This window comes from Diabrotica undecimpunctata, chromosome 4 (genome assembly GCF_040954645.1).
Source record: "Diabrotica undecimpunctata isolate CICGRU chromosome 4, icDiaUnde3, whole genome shotgun sequence".
NCBI classification, from domain to species: Eukaryota; Metazoa; Arthropoda; class Insecta; order Coleoptera; family Chrysomelidae; genus Diabrotica; species Diabrotica undecimpunctata.
Genome location: NC_092806.1, coordinates 66,116,701 through 66,144,410, shown reverse-complemented (window position 1 = coordinate 66,144,410; position 27,710 = coordinate 66,116,701). Strand labels below are relative to the sequence as shown.

Sequence of the window (27,710 nt, the reverse complement as noted above, 5' to 3'; positions counted from 1 at the left end):
TTGTTTATGAGCATTTATTATTTTTATTGAATTCTTAAACATTTACATTGAATTTATTATTTATTGTTTATTGAATTTATATTATTTATAACATTTTTACTTCTAGGAATTTTTTATATATATTTGCATTTATATTTTTACATGTTTGCATATATTTTATGAGTACATTGAATGATATTTACCAAAATAGTATCGAAAATTTAAGTTTACTATTCGACAATTTAAATCTAAAAATAAAAAGAAATCTACAAACCCCTAAATCTAAGCCTGCATCTAAAGTACGTTCCAAATTTTTCCAGATTTTTTTTGGGAAACTCAACGTTGAAGAAACATTTCTATATATATATATATATATATATATATATATATATATATATATATATATATATATATATATATATATACTGTTATGATGTGTTTTTTGTTTGAATGATGAGCAATGAGTATTTTTAATAATATAGGGTTTTTATCGCGGTTCTCAAAGAATTAGTTTGTAAGTACTTTTTTAAATTATCTTTATTATAACTATTATGAAATACACATATATATCTAACCTAGCCAATGTAAATTTAAAATAAACTATCTTTAAATTGATGTTCTTATAAAACTAATTAAATTCTATAGACAATGTTAAATTTAAACAAACTATCTTCAAAATTGAAATTGTTATGACACTAACTAAATTATTTTAACAAAATTTTGTACCTTTCTTTCACTGAATGCCTAAATGAACTGTTTTCCACTATATATATTCTAATCACCACTGAATGTCTTCGTACTTCGGTTATCCTTGTTTTTGTGAAATTTCTTTTTCCAATTATCAGCTTCTACCAATTTAAGATATATTTTTCTTCACCAGCATTTATACACCACCAAGCAAACCAGCAAACACCATTTATATTTATTCTTCTTTTCAATATACCAATATCCAATTATTATAAGTTGATTTATACTAATCTCCAATCATAATATAATTTTAATTCCTTCCAATGTCCATCCAATATTCTTCTAATATACTTTTATAATCTTCAATAATTATTTGTGTATAATTATAAATGTGCATTAAATATATGCATAATTTTTAATCTTCATTTAACTCACTATATTAAACAATTTGACTATTTGTAACTGATTCACTGACTCCAACTAACTTTCATATTTCTTACTAAACTTTTCTGACTGACTTCTTGAAAATTCTGAACAATTTACTTCACTAACTAAATGTGTCTACTAACTTTCATAATAAACTGGCCTGACTTCTGACTAAAAACTGCCCTCTTGAATCCAAATCACGGGTATTTATATCTTTTTGGATATTTTAGAACCATCTGGTAAGAGATCATGTTCCAATTTGTTCTATTAAATACATGTCTGAATTTTCTGGAACAAACCATTTCGCAAACATGGCCATCTCCGGTGATCCAGAGAATTCCATTCTTTTCTATTAATAATTTTGTTGACATTTAGGCTTTTCAGATCAGAATAAACATTTAAATCATTAAATATATATAAATTAAACATTTTAAACTAACATTATTATTATAACCCCACTTATATTCGTATTATGATTAATTTCTATCTGTCAATTTACTGTATAGTTGGTTGCCTATGCACATGGCTCACTTAAATATATTTACAACATTAAAATACAACTTTTTACACTTATTATATGCTAATTTATTAAAAATGCCCTCACATAAATATATTTTTATTAAATTCTCTATTATATAACTTCTTAAAATAATCAAATACTTTTTTATATCTAATATTATGTAGTATATAACTTATAAATTATTTTCTATAAACTCCAATTGTCACAATACCCCAAAATAATATTTAAAATAAATAATTTACTTATTATTTTTTTAAATATTAATTTTCTCATACCTTATTAAATTTAATAAATCATTTTTTTTTTATTTAAAATGTGTTAAATACATCCCTGTTCGCTTTCTATATCAAAGCAGAGAACAACGTAGCACAGTTCGGCTATTCTATGGTCAAACTGTCATGTCAAATGGAGAATGGATTTTATCAGAGAATAAAATATAACCTTAATTAAAAATATAATCTATATTGTGTTCTGTTTATTTATAGACAAAATCTAGGAAGTATTTCCATTCAAAATAACTTTCATCAATATAAATTGGTAAGTTTTTCCACTTTATTATATTAGAAAGACATTTACTTATAGAATCAATTTTGTATCTAACCCCAAATTATGATTTTTAAGGTACAAAATAATTTCCATATGTATCAGACAATAAATATGATGTCAAATTGATTCAAAATAATGAAATCTACCATCCATTTAACAAATCAAGTCTATTGAATAAAATGGATATATCAGTAAGTTGTTAGTGTTAAGTTTATAACCTAGATATATCATTACTTTTTGAAAAATTGTACATTTTTCTTGATTTATTTTTAGTCCAACTTTGTCTAATCTATTTATTATAATTTTAAGGTGTTTCTCATGATCTTTAGCAGTTTTAGAAAAAAATAATATATCATCAATGTAGTGAATTACAAAATGTTCATATTGATCCAAAATATCATGAAGACATCTACATAGAGCACTGCAAGATGATTGAAGTCCAAATGGTACTACTTTGAATTGATATACTACTCCATCTATCTGAAATCCTGTATACTGTCTACTTTTTCTTTCTAGAGGTATTAACCAGAAACTATGCTGTAAATCGATTTTAGTGAAAAATGACATTCCTGTAATTCTTCCTAATATTCCATCTATACTCATTGGTGCTTCAAATTGCTTTTCAGTAATCTTGTTAATATTCCTTGCATCCAAACATAACCTGATTTCACCTGATCTTTTTCGTACTACTACTATGGGGTTAATAAAACGTGTGTCTGCCTTCTCAATGATCCCATCTTCTAACATATTATTAATTGTTTTGTTTACTTCTTCTCTGTATTTATATGGTATTGGGTATGATTTTGTTTTAAAATCTTTTTCTTCTTTAACTTTTATACTATGGATATAATTTTGTGCAATTCTATTTTCTTTATTGACAAGTCCCTTGTGTTGCTGCAATATGGAAATGACTATTGATTTATATTCTTCAGGGCAATTTAAAACTTTCATCATATCTTCTTCTTTACAAATCACATTATTCTTCAATATATACTGATTATTCCTTGCTTCCAATTTTACGCACTCCTCCTCGTAGGCATCCATCTGCTTAAAATTTCCATTCCTTAAATATTCACTACCATTATTCTTTACATTCTTTTGGGACATTTCCCTATCATCAAAATACATTTCTTCTTCATAAACATCATTATTTTCTTTTAATAATATCCTATCAACTCTTATTCCTTCTTCCACCTCATCTTTCTGCATAAATTTAATTATTTGCCCTTCCAAAGTTACCATTTTTTTTTTCAAAATCTATCTTTACTTTCTTCTTTTCCAATTTATCATTTCCCATTAATATATCAACACATAAATCCTTGACAATAAATCCTTGCATATTAATTTTTTTATTAAGAATATTAATTTTAAAATTGGCTAGTTTATTAATTTCACCCAACTTCTTATTATTTGCACCAACAATTTTAATTTTTGGAATCTTTATTATATCTGATAATTTTAATGTATTAAAAATAAAATTCTCCGAGACTAAAGTACTTTCTGAACCAGTATCTATCATAATCTTAATCATTTTATTTTTGGCCAAAGCATTTATATAAATTAAATTAATAGATTCAATAATTTTCTCTTCATCTAAAGAAATAAATTCAGAAGGTTTTTCATAATAGCAATGGCCTAACTTGTAATTCAGAAAGTTTACTGCACAAAATTTTGATTATTAGAATTGTCAGATTGTATCTGACCACTTGGATCTGATGTCCTATGTCTTTCCCTACTATGACTTCTACTCACATTTTCCTGCCTTGTACTACTTCGTTCCCTGTCTTCGCAGCTTCTATTCCTTCGAACACAATTTACCTGTCTGTTATAGTTAGGTCGCTCTGTATTTTTTCTATTGTTAAAATCTTGTCTATTATTATTAGTACTGTTATTAAAATGTTGTCTATTATAATTAGTATTATTATTAAAATTTTGTCTATTATAACTAGTATTATTATTAAAGTTCTGTCTATTTGGATTACTGTTATTATTATTAAAATTTTGTAAACTATCACCATACCTAGTATTATTGTTATATGATTGTCTATATTGTTGATTATCATTTTTATTATATTGAAAGTTATTGTTGTTTTTTCTGTTGTTATTATTACTTGTCATATTGCCTCTTTGTATTCTTTGAATAAAATTAATAAAACTATCTATTGTTTGAATATTTTGTACAGTTACGGTTTGCACAACATCAGCATCAAAATGTCTAGATACATTTAAGACTGTTTCATCCTCTCTAAGTGGTGGTTCTAAATATTTTGCAACTGTTATCAATTTCAATGCATAATCTACCATATTTGATTTTAAATTTTGATTATACTTTCCAAAATATAGAATTTCTCTAAACTTGGCTTGCTCTAATTCACCCCAATAATAATTTAAAAATTTATTTTCAAATGTTTGAAAATTATCTAAATCATTCTCAATACTAGCAAACCAAGTTGCTGCATTGTCATTTAATGTCACTCTAATATAATCTTTAATATCATTAATATTATTCACAAATCTTAATTTATGTTTTAAACTATTTATGTATACTCTAGGATGCAAATTTTTTATATTACCAGAGAATTTAATCCCAGTCTCATTTGTTAAATTTAAGTAAGGTCTCCCTATGTCTCTCATTTGTGAAATATCATCTATTCTCTGTTCCACATTTCTTATTTGATTACAATTTATTTGGATATTTTGTTGTATATCGTCTAATTTTTCTTCTGTGTTTCTCCTGTCTTCGTTAATTTTTACTTCTAAGTTACATTTTTGCAACTCTATTTTCTGTTCTATATCTATCTTATTATCTTGAAAAATCCTCTTTACTTCTGTCCTCTCATTGTCTATCCTTTTCTTGTAGTCATTCCGTATACTTTTTATTTCATTTGCTACTTTTTTCTCTGCAGCTTCAAGTTTTTTATCCATTTGTTTTACAATTTTATTATTATTATCTTCTATTTTCTTTTCTAATTTTCTATGATTCTCTTCCAATTTCTGTTCCATTTTTTTCATGTCTTCTTTGACTTGTTTTGAATTCTGTTCCATTTTTTGTTCTATTTTTTTTATGTCTTCTTTGACTTCTTTTGAATTCTCTTCCATTTTTTGTTCTATTTTTTTCATGTCTTCTTTGACTTCTTTTGAATTCTCTTCCATTTTTTTCGTATTCTCTTCTATTGTCTTGTTCATCTGCATCATTAATGACATCAAAGCTGCCATATTGACATTTTCCTCTCTTTCTGGATTCATTTCTGCAGTATCTTGTGGAACTTGAACTAAACTCTCCTCTTGTATAGTATGTGTTTCTACTTCCACATCTTCTTCATTCTTTTTGCTTCTTGTACCTTTCTTTCCTTGAGACATTTTGAGACTTTACTTGTTCAAATATAATTAAAAATAAAATCTATAATTTTTCCTTTCTACTAATAATTAATTTAATTATATGAGAGCACTTATCTTCCCAAACTAATTCTTTTAAATAGAGAGCCCCACGTTGGGCGCCAAATTGTTATGATGTGTTTTTTGTTTGAATGATGAGCAATGAGTATTTTTAATAATATAGGGTTTTTATCGCGGTTCTCAAAGAATTAGTTTGTAAGTACTTTTTTAAATTATCTTTATTATAACTATTATGAAATACACATATATATCTAACCTAGCCAATGTAAATTTAAAATAAACTATCTTTAAATTGATGTTCTTATAAAACTAATTAAATTCTATAGACAATGTTAAATTTAAACAAACTATCTTCAAAATTGAAATTGTTATGACACTAACTAAATTATATTAACAAAAATTTTGTACCTTTCTTTCACTGAATGCCTAAATGAACTGTTTTCCACTATATATATTCTAATCACCACTGAATGTCTTCGTACTTCGGTTATCCTTGTTTTTGTGAAATTTCTTTTTCCAATTATCAGCTTCTACCAATTTAAGATATATTTTTCTTCACCAGCATTTATACACCACCAAGCAAACCAGCAAACACCATTTATATTTATTCTTCTTTTCAATATACCAATATCCAATTATTATAAGTTGATTTATACTAATCTCCAATCATAATATAATTTTAATTCCTTCCAATGTCCATCCAATATTCTTCTAATATACTTTTATAATCTTCAATAATTATTTGTGTATAATTATAAATGTGCATTAAATATATGCATAATTTTTAATCTTCATTTAACTCACTATATTAAACAATTTGACTATTTGTAACTGATTCACTGACTCCAACTAACTTTCATATTTCTTACTAAACTTTTCTGACTGACTTCTTGAAAATTCTGAACAATTTACTTCACTAACTAAATGTGTCTACTAACTTTCATAATAAACTGGCCTGACTTCTGACTAAAAACTGCCCTCTTGAATCCAAATCACGGGTATTTATATCTTTTTGGATATTCTAGAACCATCTGGTAAGAGATCATGTTCCAATTTGTTCTATTAAATACATGTCTGAATTTTCTGGAACAAACCATTTCGCAAACATGGCTATCTCCGGTGATCCAGAGAATTCCATTCTTTTCTATTAATAATTTTGTTGACATTTAGGCTTTTCAGATCAGAATAAACATTTAAATCATTAAATATATATAAATTAAACATTTTAAACTAACATTATTATTATAACCCCACTTATATTCGTATTATGATTAATTTCTATCTGTCAATTTACTGTATAGTTGGTTGCCTATGCACATGGCTCACTTAAATATATTTACAACATTAAAATACAACTTTTTACACTTATTATATGCTAATTTATTAAAAATGCCCTCACATAAATATATTTTTATTAAATTCTCTAGTATATAACTTCTTAAAATAATCAAATACTTTTTTTATATCTAATATTATGTAGTATATAACTTATAAATTATTTTCTATAAACCCCAATTGTCACAATACATAATATATATATATATATATATATATATATATATATATATATATATATATATATATATTCACGTCATTGAGAAGAATGATGCGCATACCTTGGGTGGATAGTGTTCGAAACGATGACGTCCTTAAGAGAGCCGGTGTGGAAAGAGAACTCTTTGAATTAATTAAAAAACGCAAGATTGGTTACCTTGGGCACATATTGAGAGGAGCAAAATATGAAATACCACAGTTAATCCTACAAGGGAAGATCGAAGGTAGGAGAAGAGCCGGCCGCAAACAATTATCCTGGTTAAGGAATATTAAAGAATGGACAGGAATACACAATACAGGCGAGCTTTGTCACGCCGCCAAGAACAGAATTCTAGTAATGAGATAGTCGCCTACGCACTTTGGTGTATGGCATGTTAAGAAGAAGAATATATATATATATATATATATATATATATATATATATATATATAATATAATATATATTATATATATATATATATATATATATATATATATATATATATATATATATATATATTATACAAAAAATACTGGATATTATTGACTGTCGATATAAACAAACAACACAGTTTATTAGGGCTGCAGTCAGAAAGTTTGGCCGAGATGTTACAGAAACACTCTTTTGACTTTTGGTCTAGCTTTCGGAATTGTTTTATTCCTTCTTCAAGACACTGTAATTAGAAGAATGTGTAAATATTTACAATATATCACAAATTGTCAGTGCAACTTACTAGTCGTTGAGATTATTTATATAAAGCTATGACACTCAACATTAATAACACACATATAAAATATAACATATAATTTGTTCATTATTTTATACATATATATATATTTATATATATATATATATATATATATATATATATATATATATATATATATATATATATATATATATATATATATATATATATATATATATATATATATAGCGATATTTATTGAATTAAATGGCCAAATATATGACCTAGGAGGACAAATTCGGTAAACTTCCCGGTGCTCGAATCGGTATCAATAAAGTGTTATGAATCATTTTAGCATATCCCTGCCTCATCAGACACTTGGGCTGATACAAATTCAAACTCGAAAGTCCAACGAATGTCTCTTAAAACTTGACCACTGCTGTGGTTTGCGTACAGAGGTGCCACCTGCTTTGGCGGCCATGAACGAAAACTATTTAATAATATCGTGTTCTGTCCTCTGGGCCGTACAAAATGTGTAAAAGATTAAATCTTGTAGCAAAACCTGCTATCGCTTTGTTGAATTAAATAGCCAAATATATGGCCCAGAAGGACAAATTCGTTTTACTTCTCGCGCTCGAATCGGTATCAATAAAGTGTTATGAATCATTTCAGCATATCCCTGCCTCATCGGAGACTTGGGCTGATACAAATTCAAACTCGGAAAGTCCAACGAATGTCTCCTAAAACTTGACCACTGCAGTGGTTAGCGTTAAGAGGTGCCACCTGATTTTTCGTCATGAACGAAAACGATTTATTAATATCGTTTTCTGTCCTCTGGGATATACGAAATGTGTAGAAGTTCAAATCTTTTAGCAAAATCTGCTATCGCTTTGTTGAATTAAATGGTCAAATATATGGCCAAATAAGGACAAATTCGTTAAACTTCCTGTGCTCGAATCAGTATCAATAAAGTATTATAAATCATTTCAGCACAGCCCTGCCCCATCAGAGACTTGGGCTGATACAAATTCAAACTCGGAAATTTGAACATTTTAAAGAAAATATTCATTGCGTACGTCTATGTTCGTGACTTCATCTCCTTCAGGTAAATTTACGTCTCCAACTTCAAGAGCCATCGAGAACTTCTGAAAATGATTCTAATTAAATTTTAAAAGGCCCAATTGACATCTGAAAATTGGTCTCGAAATTTAGTAAAGATCAAATTAAAAGATTTCGCCACTTATAAACCTTTAAACCTTTAAACGTTGGGGAAGTTTAAATAGGACGCATTATTATACTATTTGTTATGAATTGTTTGAAGGTTGGATGGGGTGAATAATAATCCAATAAAATTTAATATAATTGCAAAATGATAAATTTAGATATTGTATTGAATTTTATAGAAAATATGCGGAGATAATAAATGATAAGAGGGGTTTGTAAGCAACAATTCTATATTTTATGTAACATATATCTAACTATTTAATTATATCACAAGCTATTCCCTTTCATGTAAAATATTTTCATTATAATTCTTCAATAATTTGGCCTTAATGGAGAATTATAATGAAAATCTTTTACATGCAAGGGCGTAGCTTGTATGGATGCAAATGTTGCGTCACAGTGCTTTAAAATTTGTTATTAATAATAGTTGTTAGTTTGATCAATGTTCATATATTCGTACAAATCCCTGTAAAGATTTTAATTAATAGTCAAGTAGATATTGGCCTTGTAGCTGTAAACAAATAAATAAACTTTTTTGTTGGTCTTGTTTTTTGTTTTGTGCAAAAAAAGTAAACTGTATTTGGCTATAATAACTTAAATGACACATACATTACAAAAATGAACATAACAATTGTGCCAATCATTTTTCGTACGTAAACATTGCCTTTATTTGAAAAATTAAAGGACTGAATTAGCATTAATTATTTTTTTTATTTTTTTTATTGTACGGTTTTGACAATTAGCCATAAATTAATAATTAAATAATTATAGTTTAGGAGCCAGAGGGGGCGGATTGAAGATGCACTTTTATGTCCCGTCGATACCTTGACGTTTCCATGAAAAATATCAGGCTGAAAACCTGTCAGATAATTTATTTATTTAATGTTAATTTATTAACAATTTAAAGCCCCCTCATTCTAAAGGTAATTGTGTCAGCTTTAAAAAAATTTGCAAAACTACTTTATATTAATCAAAACTAATAATAATTAAACAATAAAAATTTTACTAAAGAGTTGCGATTTAATTTGTTTATAAGAGATTTAAACAAAATTTGTCTATAAACTTAAAAAATCTGGCTAATAGAAGTTATAGAACAACGTAAAACAAACACTTTAAGCTTTGGTAAATGTTTTGTGTTAATTTTTGATCAAGATATGGAACTTTTTATAATGTGCTCTGAGGTGCACGATCAGCTCGCAGCGAATAATCAATTTTCAATATCTCGCCAAAAAATTCACATAGAAACATTTACTAAAGCTTAAAATATTTATTTTGAATGATTCTATATTTTACAAAACATCATATAAAACCATATAACAAAATGTTTCAAACAAGAAATATAGCTGAGGTAATTTTTAACAAAAATTTGAATTAGCACTTTTTGTGTAGAATGAACCGTACCCTCAGAAACAACCCTTGAAGCGACCGGCGATTTTAACTGTCAGTTACCGTAGCAAGGTTACGGTAGCCTGGTACCAGGACACTAGGTATGGATATACCTAGTGTCTTGGTACCAGGTCTTCGGAGTCTTCGAAGCGAAACAGTTCATTATAGAACACTCGCCAAAATTTACAGCAGACCTAATAAAAAGGCTAAAAAAAAGTCAAAGTCATTGTAAAAGCTAAATAAGTAGTTGAAACTAATGGGATTGGTAGATATCAGTGCAATAGCCTGGTAAATATGGGATTATTTACATTAGGCGAAGAAAAGTCACCGGAAAGGAGATACATGGTTTAATCTCGAAGCTATTAGATCTTTTAAGAAGAGTGACGCTAGAGAACATAATCTAGTAGTAGAGGACCACAATAGATCTAAACAGGTTGTAGTGGAATAGGCCAAATGCCACCTCTAAAAATCTATCTACGCTCGCGAAATAAATTTTTTAAATAAAATTTATATCAACTCGACGATGAAAATTCAATATCTTTTAATCAGAGTATCCTATTGACAAAAATATTAGAATGGCTTTTTAAGTAAACAGTGCACCTTTCGTAAGCAATTTTTGTATTTTACCGTAAATCAAGTTCTTTTCTATAGAGCTGTTAAATAAATAAACTTTGTGAAATTTTTGCCATTTTTTACGATTTTCATGAAATGATTAAAGTTTATTGCTTCTATTAACCGGTCGCTATAGAATTTTTATTGTTAGAGCCTAATCTTTAAAACCTATTGTCATATACTTGACATTTAGTAGTTCCATGACATGACACTTAGACGTTGACAGATGTTATGGGACATTACACACATTATTACTAACGGATATAAGTTATGTATAGGTTACTACACACATGTTTTAACTAGTGAAATAAAGGAACCTAAAATACATTCAACACCATTTTCATTACGTTACACCTACATATACAACAGCTTGGCGACAAGGACGGTCGAATCTACAAGGAAATACAAATATTAAGGTCAGTATACGTACATACCCTAACTGCAGCGTGGTAACCCACAGGGAAAATTTACAAATAATCTACATACATAATTGATCCTGTCTAATTTACAATTACATATACATTTAAAAGATGACTGAGACTACAATCCATTCAGTTCACACCGTATTTAGCATTGAAACTTACGATACATCCAAGAATTTTGACCGGTGGTTACAACGCCTTCAGAGTGCATTCTATGTCTTTGCAGTACCATAAGACGAAAAGCCGCATGCCTTCTACACTACATGGGTCCAGATGCATATGATATTGTTTGTGATAAGATTACGCCGGAAAAACCAGACGAGAAATCATATGATGAACTGGTAAATACAATGAAACTACATTACAACCCTGAACCGTTGGAAATAGTGGAAAATTTCAGATTTTCACAAAGAAAACAACATGAAGGGGAAAGTGACAATAAACATATTACAGCTTTACGTAGATTAGCTACAATTTGCAAATTTGGTGATTTTTTAAACAAAGCCTTGAGGAATCAATTCGTATTTGGTCTTCGAAATCAAAATATTCAAACCAGACTCCTAGAATACAAGGATCTTACAATGGAGCAAGCATTAGAAGTTGCCGTCAGTATGGAGACATCAACCCGAGATGCAGCTCGATTACAGAAGTCAAATACAAGTGCTAATATAAATAAAGTTTCTAGTGTTAAGAATAAACAAGGACACATACAACCTACAAATGTGAAATGAAATGATATTCATTATAACCAAACTAACAATATATTTTGTTTTAGATGCGGATCTTCACAACATATTGCGAATAAATGTAATAAAACACATGTAGTCTGTAGCAAAATGTAAACGAGGAGTCCATCTGAGCAAAGTATGCATGAAAAGTAAAAGTTCGAATCAGGTAGATCAATTGAAAGAAATTTTCAACATTCATTCAATTCATTCATACTACAGAAAAAAATTTACAATTTCAGTTACAAGTTACAAATAACAAACTTACAAATTTACTAACAAAATATTCATTAGTTTTTCATAAAAGTATGGGAAATATTCAAGGTTTACAAGCTACATTAAAAGTTAAACCAAAAACTTCACCTTTCTTTATAAAAGCTAGGAAAATACCATATGCGTTATTACCAAAAGTGGAACAAGAACTTACGAAGCTAGAAAAGGAAGGTATTTTAGAAAAAGTTAATAGTTCTGAATATGCTACACCTATAGTCCCAGTGATTAAAAGTAATGCCCAAGTAAGGATTTGTGGAGATTTTAAAAGTACACTTAACAAGCATTTAGTGGTAGACGAATTGCCTACAATTGAAGCTCTATTTTCTACCATGGCTGTTGGAGATAAGTTTACAAAGCTTGACTTACAACAAGCATACCTACAAATGGAAGTATGCTTAGAAGATAGGAAATACTTAACACTTAGTACACCCAGGTGATTGTATAGAAGTACAAGATTAATGTATGGGATTTCCAGTGCACCTGCAATATGGCAGAGGAAAATTGAAAACATTTTACAAGATATCCCAGGAGTGACAGTTTTCCTGAATGACATAAAAATTAAAGCACCCGACGACGAGTTACATTATCAAAGACTAGAATTAGTTTTTAGCAGACTTGCAAAATACAATATTAGAGTCAGTCATGACTAAAGCTCGGATTTATAGGCAACAAAAATTGAAGAAAAAGGCGCCTATATAGGCAAAGATTTTTATTAAAAAAGGCAGGAATATTAACATTTAGGCAAAATATAGGCAATCAAGAAATATAACTTATTATTTATTGTTCAAAGTGAATTAACGTAATATAACGTAATATAAAGGCAAAGAGCTTTAATGATCAGAGCACTGACATTCAAACTGTTAGGCTGTATTTACAAACAAAGATTATTACGGGATACCAGAAAAATTAAAAGTGCATACCCTAGATGTAGAAAAATTCTGCACCGCACTGCCTTAGATATTTAGGTAATAAAAGTTAAAAGGTTTAGTTGACCAGAAAGAAGACATTTAGCGATCTTATCGCCAACATTCGGACAAGTTTTAAAATTAATTTCAACTTACATAATACTGCTGTAGAATTCATTAACTAATTTTCAACTAAATTAAAACTTATCACTTTATTTTATCTTGGTTTAACTGTTGTACTTTATTCGTAGTACTGCACTACAATATCGATTTTCCCATCTTTCTTACGGAATACGTGCCCAATTGCGACAAAAATTAAAAATAGGCCAAGCCTGAGCGAGACTTCGTCGTCTTCTCCGGCTGCTCTCCGAGAATTTATCATCACTCAAAAATCATTCTCTCGTCAGCATACATTTTCCTATCAATCTAAGTGGAATGATTCATATTTACTTCCTACGTAAATATCTAGGCAGAATTAAGATCAAACTAGAGAGCAATTTGTTTATTTATAAACAGACTCCAAAATGTTTAGATTATCAATCTCAGAGACGCAAAAAGATTAAAAATCTTTTTTGGTTTTTATTATATACGGGGTGAAACAAAAATACTACACATATAATAATTACATAGCTGTAATGTTCACTGAACTTTCATATGTTGCACACAAGGAGGTTATGTATTTCTCCTGGATCCTATTTTTGAATTTTCTTTGCGTTAGAACAATGATTTTATGACACAAAATTAAGTAGCGTCCACTTAAGGTAAATTGACCAGACAAGTTAAATAACAACTATCTATCGAAAGAAGTGATTAAGTCGCCTTGGTTAGTTTTCGCAGTAGAGAATGCCAGTATTGTGGGTTCAGCATTTTAAGGCATAGCCGTAATTAGGCAACCATATTTATATTGCGACTTAAGAATTTTTTTAAAGGTCATTAAAATGCCGACATCTTATCACTTCCAACACGTTCTAAAATTGCATCTAGGAAATGAAGTTCCACAATTACGATTTGCCAGGTGGGCTGCAAATAATTATCGCTTATTATATAAGACTAAAAATAGTGCGGAATCCTTAGACCATTAAAACTTATACACACGCCTTGTACCGAATTGTTGAAGCAAACACCTTCTGCGCAAGTAACGTCACAATATGGCAAGAACTCTAACGTTAGATTGGATTTTTCGAAAAGCCCTAATAAAATTACCTAATTTTAGATGGATTTTAATAAAACTGCAATATTTTGTAAAATATATGGAAGATCATTTAGCAAAGCAATTAATAAATATTTTTGAATTAAATAATTTTGTAAAACTAAATGTTTAATTTGAAAGTGTACCTACCTCTTCTTGTTTGATAATGAAAGATAAATTTAAAGGATAGACATTTTACTTGTGGATGGAAGTTTCATTTTAGGGGAAAAATTATGTAGGTATATAAATCTATTTATTGACCTCAAAATAAAATAGATTTGTTAACTTACTTTTAATTCTATTGCCATTATTATTGAAGTTCTCACCTTTATTGCAATAATGAAAACAAATTATCTTCATTAGATTTTTATAATATTTCTTTAAGATGTTCTAGTAAAAATTTTAAGGTATTAACTTTTAACAAGCCTTCTATTTTGTTGTTGCAACATTTTGATTTGTTTGTTTTTTTTTAAATAATCTATTTACTACCACTTTATATTCCTGATATCTGTTAGATGATTCTTCAACAAAGTCACCAAGATAATGTATTCGCTTTTTCAATCAAGGTTTTTCTAAGTTTCCTCTAGAATTTCTTTCTAGTTTTCCAGAAAGAGTCTTTATGGTGGTAGATTCACTCGTTGTTATATTTATATTTTCACTTTTAGAGCCTGTTGTTTTGTCTGACACAGTTTCTTTTTTACTGAAAATTTTCTAGTTTTAACTTGCTTAATTAAACGGTTTGGAAAATCGAAAATGCTGCATGCAGCATCTTTTTTGAGTTGTTTTTTGAACTCCATCCGCTAGTAATAAACGAATCCACCGTGAAATGCTTGGAGCAAATTTGAGAACTATTTGATGGTTTAAAATTTTCACGGCGCATCGCTATAATCAGTTTTTTCACAATGATGAATCTTTAGGAAATCTAAAACAATTTATTTATTTTATCCTTCAGTTTTTAACGTAATTATAAAATAAAAATTATATAAGACTCTCATATATATATATATATATATATATATATATATATATATATATATATATATATATATATATATATATATATATATATATCTATTTTAAACACTTTGGATGCTAAATTTCTGGTAGGTTTTCCAAGTTTAATGTATGAATTTTTTTTACCCATTAAATGATATAATATCTGTTCTCTTTTTGTGTCGCTGCGTACAATTAAATGCACTGAAAGATAATATGATAATTAAAAAAAAAATGTATTGAAAAAGTTCTAAATTGGAACTTAACATTTATAAACAGTTTGCAAATACCTATAAGCATTTCTAGTTTCTAACGTTTTCTGCCATAAACTGACGTCACGCATAGCTGCGCAAAGCAATTTATGTTTGCTTCACTCTTCGAAGCAGGGGGTATAGTTATAGTATACGGCGTGTCTATAAGGTTTAATGGTCTAAGACGGAATCAATGCCTCTACGAAACTTAAGCACATTTCAAGGATGCTAATCTGATTATCATCTGATGAATGAAAGAGTAAATCGTTTGTTAATACATCCCGTGGTTTATTTATGAATAAATATTTCTTTGTTTTATTAAAATGTCTTTTAGTTGGATTATTCTGCATTATTTGAACAACAAATTAAAATATTACTGTATTATTTTTTTAGGTCATACAAGAAAGTAAAAAGTTCCTCCCAGTTTGAAAATTAATTTACTTAATTTAAAAATTATTTAAATTAACCAACATTTTGGGAGGCATTTATATTAAAAATATTAAAAGTAAAAAGTAGACAAGTTAAATGAAATTGAAAATACGTTAAAACTGGATAATAAATAAATTGTTTGTTAATTTGATGATACGTTTTTTGGATGTTCTGTCGTCTTAGTACTTTTACTATTAGGTTCGTCTGTATATTTCTTAAAAACGATAATTTCTCGGCATCCTTTAGATAAAATTGCTGGTTTACACTTTAAATATATTTATTTTATCCTTCCCAGCAACTGTATTTTAATTTGGTTTAATTTTTAGGTGAATTTCGATTACTAGGCTAAAATGGGCAAAGGAAACAAAAGGCGTTCGGATGGTGGTAAGTACATTATTTTTATATAATAAGAATATATATATTAGATAAATTATTACTATTTAAATTATACTTAAACTTATATTTTCGTGACTAAATTGCGTAAATATGATCAAACAAAATGTAACGTATTTATTATTATAATAGTTATTTAAGTCAGTAAAGTAACTCTTTGTCGAACGAGTCTGATATTACGAGCAGAGCGAGCGAAGCGAGCAAAGCGAGTAACAGATGAGTCCAATAGAGATTATTTGCTAACGTAGTGCATACAAAATTTTATCGCCAACCATAAAAAAATTAAAGAAATTAAAATTTTAGGCAGAATAAAAATATCGTATGACAATGACAGTGGCAGTATTTCATATAAAAAATTCATGTGACAGATGCCTCTTGTATGATGGCCACTTCCGATTTTTAATCCATAGTTATCAATACTGAATAATTACTAAATCGGTAAATTAAATTGAAGGATTAGTTTTGTATGAATATAATTACAAAATACTACAGAATTTCACTTTTTGACACGAATTTAATTAATAATAACATTAGGTATGTACATTTTAAAAATTAGGATAAAATAAATTTTCAGTTCATTCAAATAAATAATCAATTACTGCCATCGACCACCGACATTCAATTTCAGTCAATTTATTAATATTTACGACAGGTGAAGTTCTTTTTCTTTCAATACAATAAAGTGTTATTTTACTATCCCAAATAGTACAGTAATAATCAACTGACTGACAACAAGAACTGACAACTGACGGTTGGCGATAAAGTATAATATCTTATCTTTGTTCCCTCTGTAAACCCTCTAGTTCTTCCACATTTTCTACTATTGTCTGTTAGGGTAACCATCATTTTTTCGGCGTCCTACTCTATTTTTCCTTAACATTTATACCTGATATCTTTTATTGATAATATGCTTTTATTTATTTTCTGAATTAGTTTATTATAACTTGTTTTGTATTGATTTATTCTCCTTTTAATCGAAGCTAACCCCCAAAAAAAGACCATGGCCTATTTCTCGTTGGCAACCGAGCAAATTTGGTACGAAAATGTTCGTAATAAAAATCTGCACAACTTTTTAAATACAATTTTTTGATTTGGGTGAGCAAAATGTAAATAAACAACAATAAAACAAACATTTTTGTTATTTAACTGTAATACAATTTGGCATTTAACTTGCGATATCTCAATTTAGTTTAAATATTTCAATATCTAGTTTTGGCACAATATTCTATTTACATTTGCACAAAAAAGTTAAATATATTTCAACTCTCAATTTTCATCAATCAAAATCATATGCTACTCGTAAGCAAATATTTCTTTCACATTTTTCTTTTTACCTAATTTCATAAATTTCATCTTCATGAGAAGTTCATAACCTTTGATAGTTTTTTACCAAATATTTGTGCTTAGATGAGGAGATATGTTGTGGAATGCAATGTTTAGATTCCCCATGTCTCTGTTACATCTTTTTCTTCGTCTATTTTGCCTTGCAATTTATAGAAGGCACAGATTAAAGCAGAAATCTGAAGCTTGATTTCGCCAACCAAGAAATCTTCGGATTTCTACTTTGGTGTTATATTTTTTTAGAAATTTTTGGCAAGAGTAGATTTTTTACTTCCAACATAACGTTCTGGGAGAATTCTTGTTTTTCGACCAAAACGTAAATTAATCTAAGTTTTAATTTAAAATTTTTGCCCTTTCTCTAATTTATATAAAAGTTCCAGATTATACATTACATTACAAGTTATTCAAATAATTGTGTATCGGAGATAAATCAATTCCCACAATCTTAAGTAAATTTTTTAATGTTGTAGAATTTCTAGGTTACCGGTTTCGAGGTTAACAATAGATATGTGATCCATCATCAGGCCACAGTACATAAGTCTTTGTTTTAACAAAAAATAAAAGCTAAAAACAACACGAAACAAACAATGAACATCTAATATAAAACAGGAGTTAAAAAAAAGTTAAAATTCAAAATTTAATTAATCAAGCAAACAACTGTACCTTAATTAAGTAAGATAAATGGTACTATATATACTTTTAATAACATGTAAAAATAATTTAGTAAAAAATTAACAATATACAATATAATCCATCCAATAAAGACATAATTGGCATTGGTTGTACCCATTCGGATGATGGAAACTGTACACTATAGTCGGTCTGTAGTTGATTAAATTGATAAAGGGTATGAAAATTAAATTAAAATTATTAGTAGGAAGTTAACCGTTAAACAAATTATATGAAAGATATATACATATCAGATAGAAGAAGTATATTCTGTTATGTATAATTATTCTGCTCAGCACCACTCTCACGGGGCACATTTACTCAGATATGCAAATACCTACGTAATATTTATTTTTTGTGTCTAAGCCATATGTGGGTAATAGGGAGATTTTATAGTTATAGGAGTAAAGGTTACTCCTATAACTATATCAACAACAGCTAATTAAATTAATATTTTGAGATAGAAGGTAAAAATAAAACTAGAAGATAAAACTAGTTTTAAAAAAACGTTGTTATAGAGATATGTGTTGATGGGTGATTCTGTTCAATTTGCGAGGAAAAAAGAATTGAAGACATGATCTAATGCACCAAATGCCATTCATGGAGCCACGAACTTTGTGTAGGAGTCCAACCTGGAACCCAAGCTGTTTCTTGCTTTTAATGTAAAAAAAATATTATGTACGTTTAAACTGAATAATTTCTGATATTGAAAGATAAATTGTATTAAACAAACATGATTAAAAGTATTCACACTAAAAGTTATTTTACTATACACTGATCCCTCCATATAGCTTACTACGGGTACAATTAAGGAAACCCATGGTACAATAAAGTCAACTAGTTTTCTAAATTGTACTACTTACAACCCACCAGCAAAACATTCTTTTTTAACAGTAAAATCAATGATATCAAGTTACAAAAATCATAATGTCTGTAAATGTTTATTATTTATCCTAATACATTGTTCAGTTAAATATGACGTTATAATGTTCAAATTAACATTCGAAATATGTAAAGTGGTACAATATCGGCACCTCTCCCCTAGTACTAACTTTATTAAGGTACAGTTGTTTGCTTGATTATTTCAATTTTAAATTTAACTCTTTTTTAGCTCTTCTTTTGTATTAGGTGTTCATTTTTTGTTTCATGTTGTTTTTAACTTTTAGTTTTTGTTAAAACAAAGACCTATGGACTGTGACCTGATGATGGGGCATATATTGTAAGCTTCGAAACCTTCAGCCTAGATATTCTACAATAATAAAAAACCTATTTATTGTGAAGCTTCGGGTATGGCCAATGATTCCGCCGAGAAAATTGAAAAATCATTGGAAAGTTTGTACTTAAATTCAGAACCCCCTGAAGGTAGAAAATAGGCACAGCCAGTCCCTTCTATTGATTTAGATGCGTCCGTGTATATAACTGTGGCATCACTATAACAGTTCAAAACAGATCTCAGAATATTGTTGCTCAATTTGTTGTTGTCACTGTATGTGTGTGTATTATAACTTCAGTTTTATGGAAGAGAGCAAAGAAGTCTAAATTTTTGTCCACTTTGGACAAATTATTTAAAAAAATAGAATTGTTCTGTAAAACAGTGCACAAAGGTGGAGATGGCTTTTTAATCCAATATCTGAGATCTGATTCGTTAAGTTGAGACGTATACTGGAAAATAATTTGGGATTTGTTGAGTAGGCTTTAAGTACCCATTTTTCGCTTAATAAATTTTTTCTAATCGCAAGAGGAGGCTCATAAGCTTCAACATGTAGTGGTTGTATACGGTTTGATCTCATTTGCTGGGCAAGCATGGTATTAAACATAAATGGAGAGGAGCTCAGTCAGTGGCGGCTGGTGACTCAAAAATTTGGTAGTTCTGCAGTATTTTTTGGTTTTTTTTAATTCAATATCTTTTAATCGTTGTATTTTACAACGAGGCTTTTAGTTTGATATTTTACAATAAATCCAATTATATCAAAAATAGCAATGGTACATTATGGCACACTAGTAATTGTTTTATAGTTTATGTTTTTAGTAGAATTTTATCGATAAATACGTGAAACTAAGGAATGCAAACGAAAAAACACTACAAATAAAATCGCCACAACAATAATTGCATTATAGGGTCTTACGAACTAACTACACACAGAGCCAAATATATTATTTTTTTTTTATAAATAAGCCCGATTCATCGATTTTTTTTTAAAGCAAACTTGTCTATAACTTTTTCATTAAAGTTTGGTATTTCTTTTATAAGTGTTTTTTCTACTGACAACATGGTTAATGCTACAAGTCGGTCTTCAGTCATGGAATTTCTCAAGAATGTTTTAATCCGTTTTAAACTCGAAAAGCACCTTTCAGCTTCTGCCGTACTCATGGGCACTGTAATTAGAATTTGAAGCAGTTTTACAGTTTCTTGAAAAGGTTCTGTTAAATTATTTTCAATTAAAAATTTTAAAAAAGGTATTGCCCCATTACTGTCTCTACAGTCTCTTCTAAAATAAATAACAGATAATTCAGTCTTCAAGCGCTCCCTATCTAAATTTGGATATGACGCGCAAGTCAGGCTTAAATTATCATCTGTGAAATTATCACAATAATTATCAAATTGCTCAGGATAAAGCAATGAAGTTGCAAGTAGGTGATTTTTAAAAGCAAATCTATCATTTGCACAATTTATGATTATATCACAAACTTCGATAGATGCTCTCCGATGACCTACTGGACTGTTATCCTTCCATAACATTTTAGTTGGTAATGGTTCAACGCATAAACTAGAACCTTGGTCAATGGTATCATCTATTGAATTTCTAACTGAATTCATGTATCTTTCGAAATCTGTCACCTTTTTATTGATTTCCAAAGGATCCGTTTTGGTCTTTTGAAGGGCATTATACAAAACGTCTACTTGTGGCATTATGCGATGGAAAAATGTTAACCAAAAAACAAAATTTTGATCCACTAGTATTCTTCGAATGGAAGACGCTGAACTACAGACAGCTGCCTTATCAAACGATTCTTCTATTTCTTCCATACATTCGATAAAAGAAGATCGATGTTCAAACACAACATTAACAGTTCGAATATTGAAGTTCCAGCGAGTTGGAGCGCCATGAGGAATTTTCTTTTGGACGATTTTATCTAAAACTGCCACTCGTTGTGGCGAATTTTCAAAAAAGGTAGGGATTTCATTTAAATTTCCAAAAAAAAGTCTAACTTGAGAGTTTTCGGAACAAGCCTTAGACATTATTAAATTTAATTGATGCGCGTAACAGTGTACAAAATGAGCAAATGGATATTTTTCTTTGATTCTGGCTTGAACTCCTGCGTGCTGTCCACACATGACCGCTTCCCCATCATAACTCTGAGCAATTAGTGTATTATTTGAGTTTTCCAGGATAGGATCCAAAACACTGAAAATGTTTTTGCTTAAAGTATCTGCATTTAATTTTGAAGGTACCAAATATGTCCAAAATCGTTCTACCGGTGCTCCATTTCGACAATATCTAAATACTACAACCATTTGTGATTTTGCTGAAATGTCTGTAGTCTCGTCGGCCATGACAGCTAGATATGGAGATTCCCGAATTTCCTCCAAAATTTTATCCTGGCATAATTTCAACATGCAGTCCAAAATATCATTTTGAATTTCTTTAGAAATGCCCTTAAAAACCGTCGATTCTTCCAAGTGTTGTGCTAAAGTTTTATCCAATTCAGCAGTAAAATTTATGAGGCCGCGAAAAATTCCAGGATTGTCGGATGTTTGTGTCTCGTCGTGTCCCCGAAGCGCCAATTCGAAAACACTACAAAATTTTATGCAGTCTATAATTTTTGAGAGAACATACCTATTTTTTGTTAGAGCTTCATTGAATTTTTGAATATTTATCCAGTATGCAGAATCTAACGGTTCTTTAATATTCACGGAGCCTAATAAAGCATATTCCATTTGATTGTGCAAATGATGCTTAGAAGTTTCGTGCTTTTTTATTTTATCACTTAAATGTACTAAGTCTATTACACCAACTTGCGTCCATGACTTATCACCTCCAAAGAGTACACAAGGAAAACAGAAAAGAGCGATTTTTCTGTTGCAGCCACATATCCAACTATTTCTCGTATAAATATCGCAATTAAATTGTCGTTTGTAATTTTTTCCTCGGCTTGATCCTTCTTTTACGATTTTAATATCTGGCAAAGGACGTCCTTTGCATTTTAATTCTAGTTTTTCGTCATAAGAATATTTAAAGAATCTCTTAACATTAATCAAATTATAAATAACATCCATCCTGAACAGCACTTTTATTCTCATATACTTAATATAAATACCGAATTACGTGCAGGACAACTTATTTTAACAGTCGTCGCGTCGCGATCACCGATTATTTAAAATTACAATAAACGTAGGTTTGTACACACTAGTTCGAACTGCGACAAATGCAGCTCAAATATTGCTTTCAGTCGTCGCCTGAAAAGTGTTGGCGAGGGGTTGAGCGGGTGTTATCGGGGATATCTTTAACAGTTCACAGCTCGGAGTAGCACCGGTCCGGTCAAATAAGTGGGACTTGCTGTCGCCATGAGATGCGACGGACGACAGATTAAAATAAAGGCGGCCATGCACGAAAACCATCTAAATGAATTTAAATTTTATAAGTAGTGATATTTTTTATTTAATTTTCAAAGTAATTTTGTTTGGATTATTTTGGTGGTTCTGTAGCTCCGCAGCACTTATATACCAACCGCCACTGAGCTCAGTCATTTAAAATTCGCTGATGACATCGTCCTTATAGCCGATCGTATGAAGGATACAATAATAATATTGAAAAAATTATATCACGCTTCTTTGGAGATTGGCCTAAAGATTAATATGAACAAGACGCAAATAATGACTAATCTGCTACCAAATCGAAATATTTCTGTTGGTGGAAGGGATATGGTGCACTGCATCGTGTAAGTACTTAGGACATGAAATTCGGTTGAGCAGAGATAACTAGATTTGTAAGCTCCCACGTCGCATAGGGTTATCGTGTGCAGCGTTTGGTAAATTGAACTATGTATTTAAATTGGATCTACCCATATGCTTTAAGCTTAAAAGGAAAATCTTTGACCCATGTGTGTAACCTGTGCTCATTTATAGAGCGGAAACATTATCACTCACAAAAAGTAGTGGATAAGATTCGCGTGATTAAGAGGTCTATAGAGTGCCAGATGTTGAGTGCCTCTCTGAAAGAACGAATCTCAAATGAATAAATAATAAATAATGAATAAATAGAAGAAAAACAACATACGGCATCGAAAAAATTGCGTCGTTAAAATGAAATTGGATAGGACACGTCGCCTGATTATCACACAACCGATGGACAAAACGTATTGTCGAGTGAAGACCAAGACAAGAAGCACTACAGAGCACCCACCAACCAGAGGCACTGGCGACCTAAAGCATTCAAGCCGGACAAGACAGAAACAGATGGAAGAACTGAGGGACACCTATATCCAGCAGTGGACGCATTATGATAATGATAACTAAACATAAACAAATATGACGTCAATGGATAATACTATAAGTTAAAACAAGCAAGGCAAGAGGCAAGAGGCAAGATATTACAAATGCTCAGAAACCAAATTACTAAGGATTTGTCAAGAGTTTGAAATTAAATTGAACTCAGATAAAAGAGATCATGGTAATCAGCAATAACAAAAATAGTATATTAAAAATGTTCATAGATAAAACTAAATTAAAACTAGTTTAAAAAATAACGTATTCGGGATTCAATCTAAATGCAATTTGAAACCATTTAAGGAAAGAAAGAAAAAAAGAAAACTTAATTGTTTTGCTTATATTATAATAAATAATAAGCCTATTAACAAATATATAAATATCCATTATTGATATAGTCTATCGAAGTTAAACTGTTGGACATTTTTGTTAATATTATCGCCTTGTTAAAGTTTTAACACGTATTATTTCCATAGACTCCAATACACATGTTATTAAGATCACACAATTTTAAAATTTTTTTTTAGTTATAAAAACTTATTCCATATTTAATTTAAAACATTATTAAAATATTCCATCAGCAAATTCAAATCGAAATCAATAATTTCCATGAATAAATTCAGCCCCTCTAAATAATCTTGAATTCAATAAGCCTACAGGGGAATTCAGTAGCGTACATGAATTTAAAGCTTGGAATTCTGTAACATACCTAACCTACTTTATTTAATACATACGCAAAGTGACGTAATGTTCTGCCCGTTTAGTTTATCACATTATTTTCTTTCTATAACTTTTTAAATGTTAGTGTACAGCATTTAAAGACCAATTAATTTTAAGTTTATTGTAAGTACTAAAATGATGATATTGAGTTGCGTAGCTTTTTTTTGGGGATATGCTATGTAAAGCGAACAGAAAATGAAGGAAGTTGTTATTCAATGTTAATTTTGTTAACGCTCTTTAGTTTATTGTAGTATTTAAAAAGTTAAAAATATTTATAAAATTATCGGGCATCTTGAGTTATTTAGTTTCCTCTACCTATGAAGCCTTATAATAATACTTAGACAACCTAAAACGAGTCCTTTCTATATTACGTTGGAACTAGACCGTAGGTATAGTGAAGTTTTCGGTTCACTAGAATACCAAGTTCCACCGCATCTTCGTTTGTTTTCCCAGGACGAGGGGTGTACGTCTACACCAATATGTACATCCTTATCGCAGGTTTACGAATCTAATACTTTAAGTATTAGACGTGAGACGTATTATTTTACGTGAGGCGTCTTTCTGTAAGACGCTAGCACCCTTAAAAGCCTAATTTACATGAGTCGAGTAGCCATTCAAGTTACTTGTACAAGTAACTTTAATCAAGTATTCAAGTTTGAAGGGCAATTAAGTAAAGCATTTACACTATTTAAGTAAAATAACTGAACTTAAACAGCGGTTCAGAGAAGAGAGAAAAATGAAGCTAAAAATATCGTCTTTTCCAGCATCAGACTTTTTATGTTTTGCAATTTTAGCACGTTTCTGGTAATATGTCGTGCTCTGATTTTTTATTTTGTTCTTAACATCTTGAGGACCAAAATCATCTATTTTTATTTCTTGTTCTATTTTAATAATAGCAGAATCTCTCATTTGTTTATTTCTATACTGACTACTAGATATATCCCAAAGACATGTTTGTTTTTCGTTTAACTCCACAAACTTCATTGTTGTCTTTTCATTGCACTTCTATATTTTTAATAAAATTTAACTACTCGACTTCACACGAACAATTCTTGACAGCAAGTACGTATTTACTTGAACGACTGTTTACATGAAGCAAGTGTATGATACTATAACAAACAAGGTATGCTCACTTGCCGTTCTAATTTTAATCGACTTTGCGCATGACGTCATAGCGAGACAAAGCCAGGGGACTTGTGTGGATCTTATTTTAATGATGCATCATATGGCAACGCTGTTCCATTACTGTAATGAACAACTTCGAAACTTAAACTGTTAACGGTAAGTATACCTCGATGCCATATCGTGCACTAAGAAGTCATAACTAGTTACTTTCTGTAAAAACGTGGTTTGAAAAATAATTAAAATATTATATATAAATATTAAAATAATAAAAAAATAAGTAATTTGTAAAATTAGTTAAAGAAATATATGAAACTTCGATTTGATTGTGTGTATTACAAACAAAATAGATATTGCTACAAAACATAAATTAAATATAAAAGGCCGGTAAAATTTAAAGAATTTGAAACATAAGTAAAAGCAGGTCATACTTCAGACTTTATGAATATCATTTAGACCTTTATTTTACAATCTTCGTGATTTTTCTCTTGCGGTTATTGTAATAATTATCTTTAATATTTTTATTTAGAATTAGTATTAAATACATTTTACAATAAAAAAAGTAATTTTACATCTTCGCTAACATTTACATATTTTGCAGCTTCTATTAGGTTTTTTTTAATAATTTTTAGTTATTTTTAATTGGTTTTCATTAAAACTACGAAAAATATGTTCCAGTTCACTACATTTAGTTACAAATTCCAGTGTTGGTTTGAGTAAACCACCCTCAGAAACGTGGTTTACCCAAGTAAACCATTTATCGTTAGCGTCCGGAATATATCCAAGTATTTCTTTTTTTTTGTAACTTAAATGCAATGAAACCGGCTAAATTTTCCAATCAATCCCATTCCAGGTCTTTTATATTCAAATTAATAAAATCCTGATGACTGTCAATTAAATCTTTAGGGTTAATTTCTGTATCACCACTAGGAAGGTTTAGCGAGGAAAAGATCTCTTCAGTGACAATTTCATAATAATTAATTATACTATTAGCAGTAATATTCCACTCTAGTTTTTCTTTTGAACAATAGTCAGCTTCTGTAAAATGTTTTGATCATATTCTCGCGGTTTCTAGATTAAATTTGTCTCGCTGAAAACAGTTGAAGACCCATACTTTACGCATTTTTTTGCTTTCAGGAAACACAAAAAAACGACACTTCGAAAAAGATTTACTTTTTTATTATAATTGTTTAAACAACCCACCACTGCACAATACATTATGGCAACCAAATAATTAGTCTTCTTTATAAAGTAGCTACAGGTAGTCGAGAGGAAGTTGCGTACGATAAATAAATTAGGTGATATTAACATAGTAAACTGAATGTTTTCACCACAAAATTTATATAACAAGATAATATACAAAGTCTTTACTACATTAATGAATAAATAAAAATACAATTCATTAAGTTTTGAAGCACACAGAATAGCAACAGATACAGTATTTAACTTGGCATCATTAAAGTTGTCTCGGGCTTACGTCACAGGTGTGCGAGAGAGATACAAGAACATGCGCGTTGACTTATCTTGTTAGTTATAGTATCATGAAGCACGTGTAAGGTAGGTCGTTCAAATATGGTCCCACCACCACTGCGTTCAGTGGTGGGAGGCGCCTTCTTGAACAAGCAAGTTTTATGGCTTTGTCTACACAATTCAGCTTACTGGTTTCCAGTTATTTTCTTAAGTCACTTTAACAGCTACTCGACTCATGTAAATATTACTTAACAGAGTCACGTTGGCTTAGTGCGGCTGGATAAAACCCAATCCAAGCCACTTTCGATAGAACAGGGCGTGC

General features: G+C 29.5%; 3 protein-coding genes across 5 annotated transcripts in view; 2 read left to right on the top strand and 1 right to left on the bottom strand.

Annotated features, from left to right (window-relative positions):
- Positions 1-27,710, top strand: part of LOC140439614 (uncharacterized) — a 1,046,430-nt gene that overhangs the window by 172,697 nt on the left and 846,023 nt on the right. For all 3 annotated transcript variants that reach the window (XM_072529640.1, XM_072529641.1, XM_072529642.1), the window contains exon 3: positions 16,512-16,569. The gene's annotated coding sequence lies outside the window, so the exon portion shown is untranslated. The remainder of the gene's footprint in view (positions 1-16,511; positions 16,570-27,710) is intronic.
- Positions 11,684-12,151, top strand: LOC140438696 (uncharacterized). Its single transcript, XM_072528341.1, has one exon. The coding sequence runs from the start codon at positions 11,684-11,686 to the stop codon at positions 12,149-12,151; it is 468 nt and encodes a 155-aa protein (XP_072384442.1).
- LOC140438695 (zinc finger MYM-type protein 1-like) lies at positions 15,074-22,867 on the bottom strand. The gene is made up of 2 exons (XM_072528340.1): positions 20,937-22,867; positions 15,074-15,212 (listed from the first exon to the last, which is right to left on the bottom strand). The coding sequence occupies exons 1-2, from the start codon at positions 22,865-22,867 to the stop codon at positions 15,074-15,076; spliced, it is 2,070 nt and encodes a 689-aa protein (XP_072384441.1).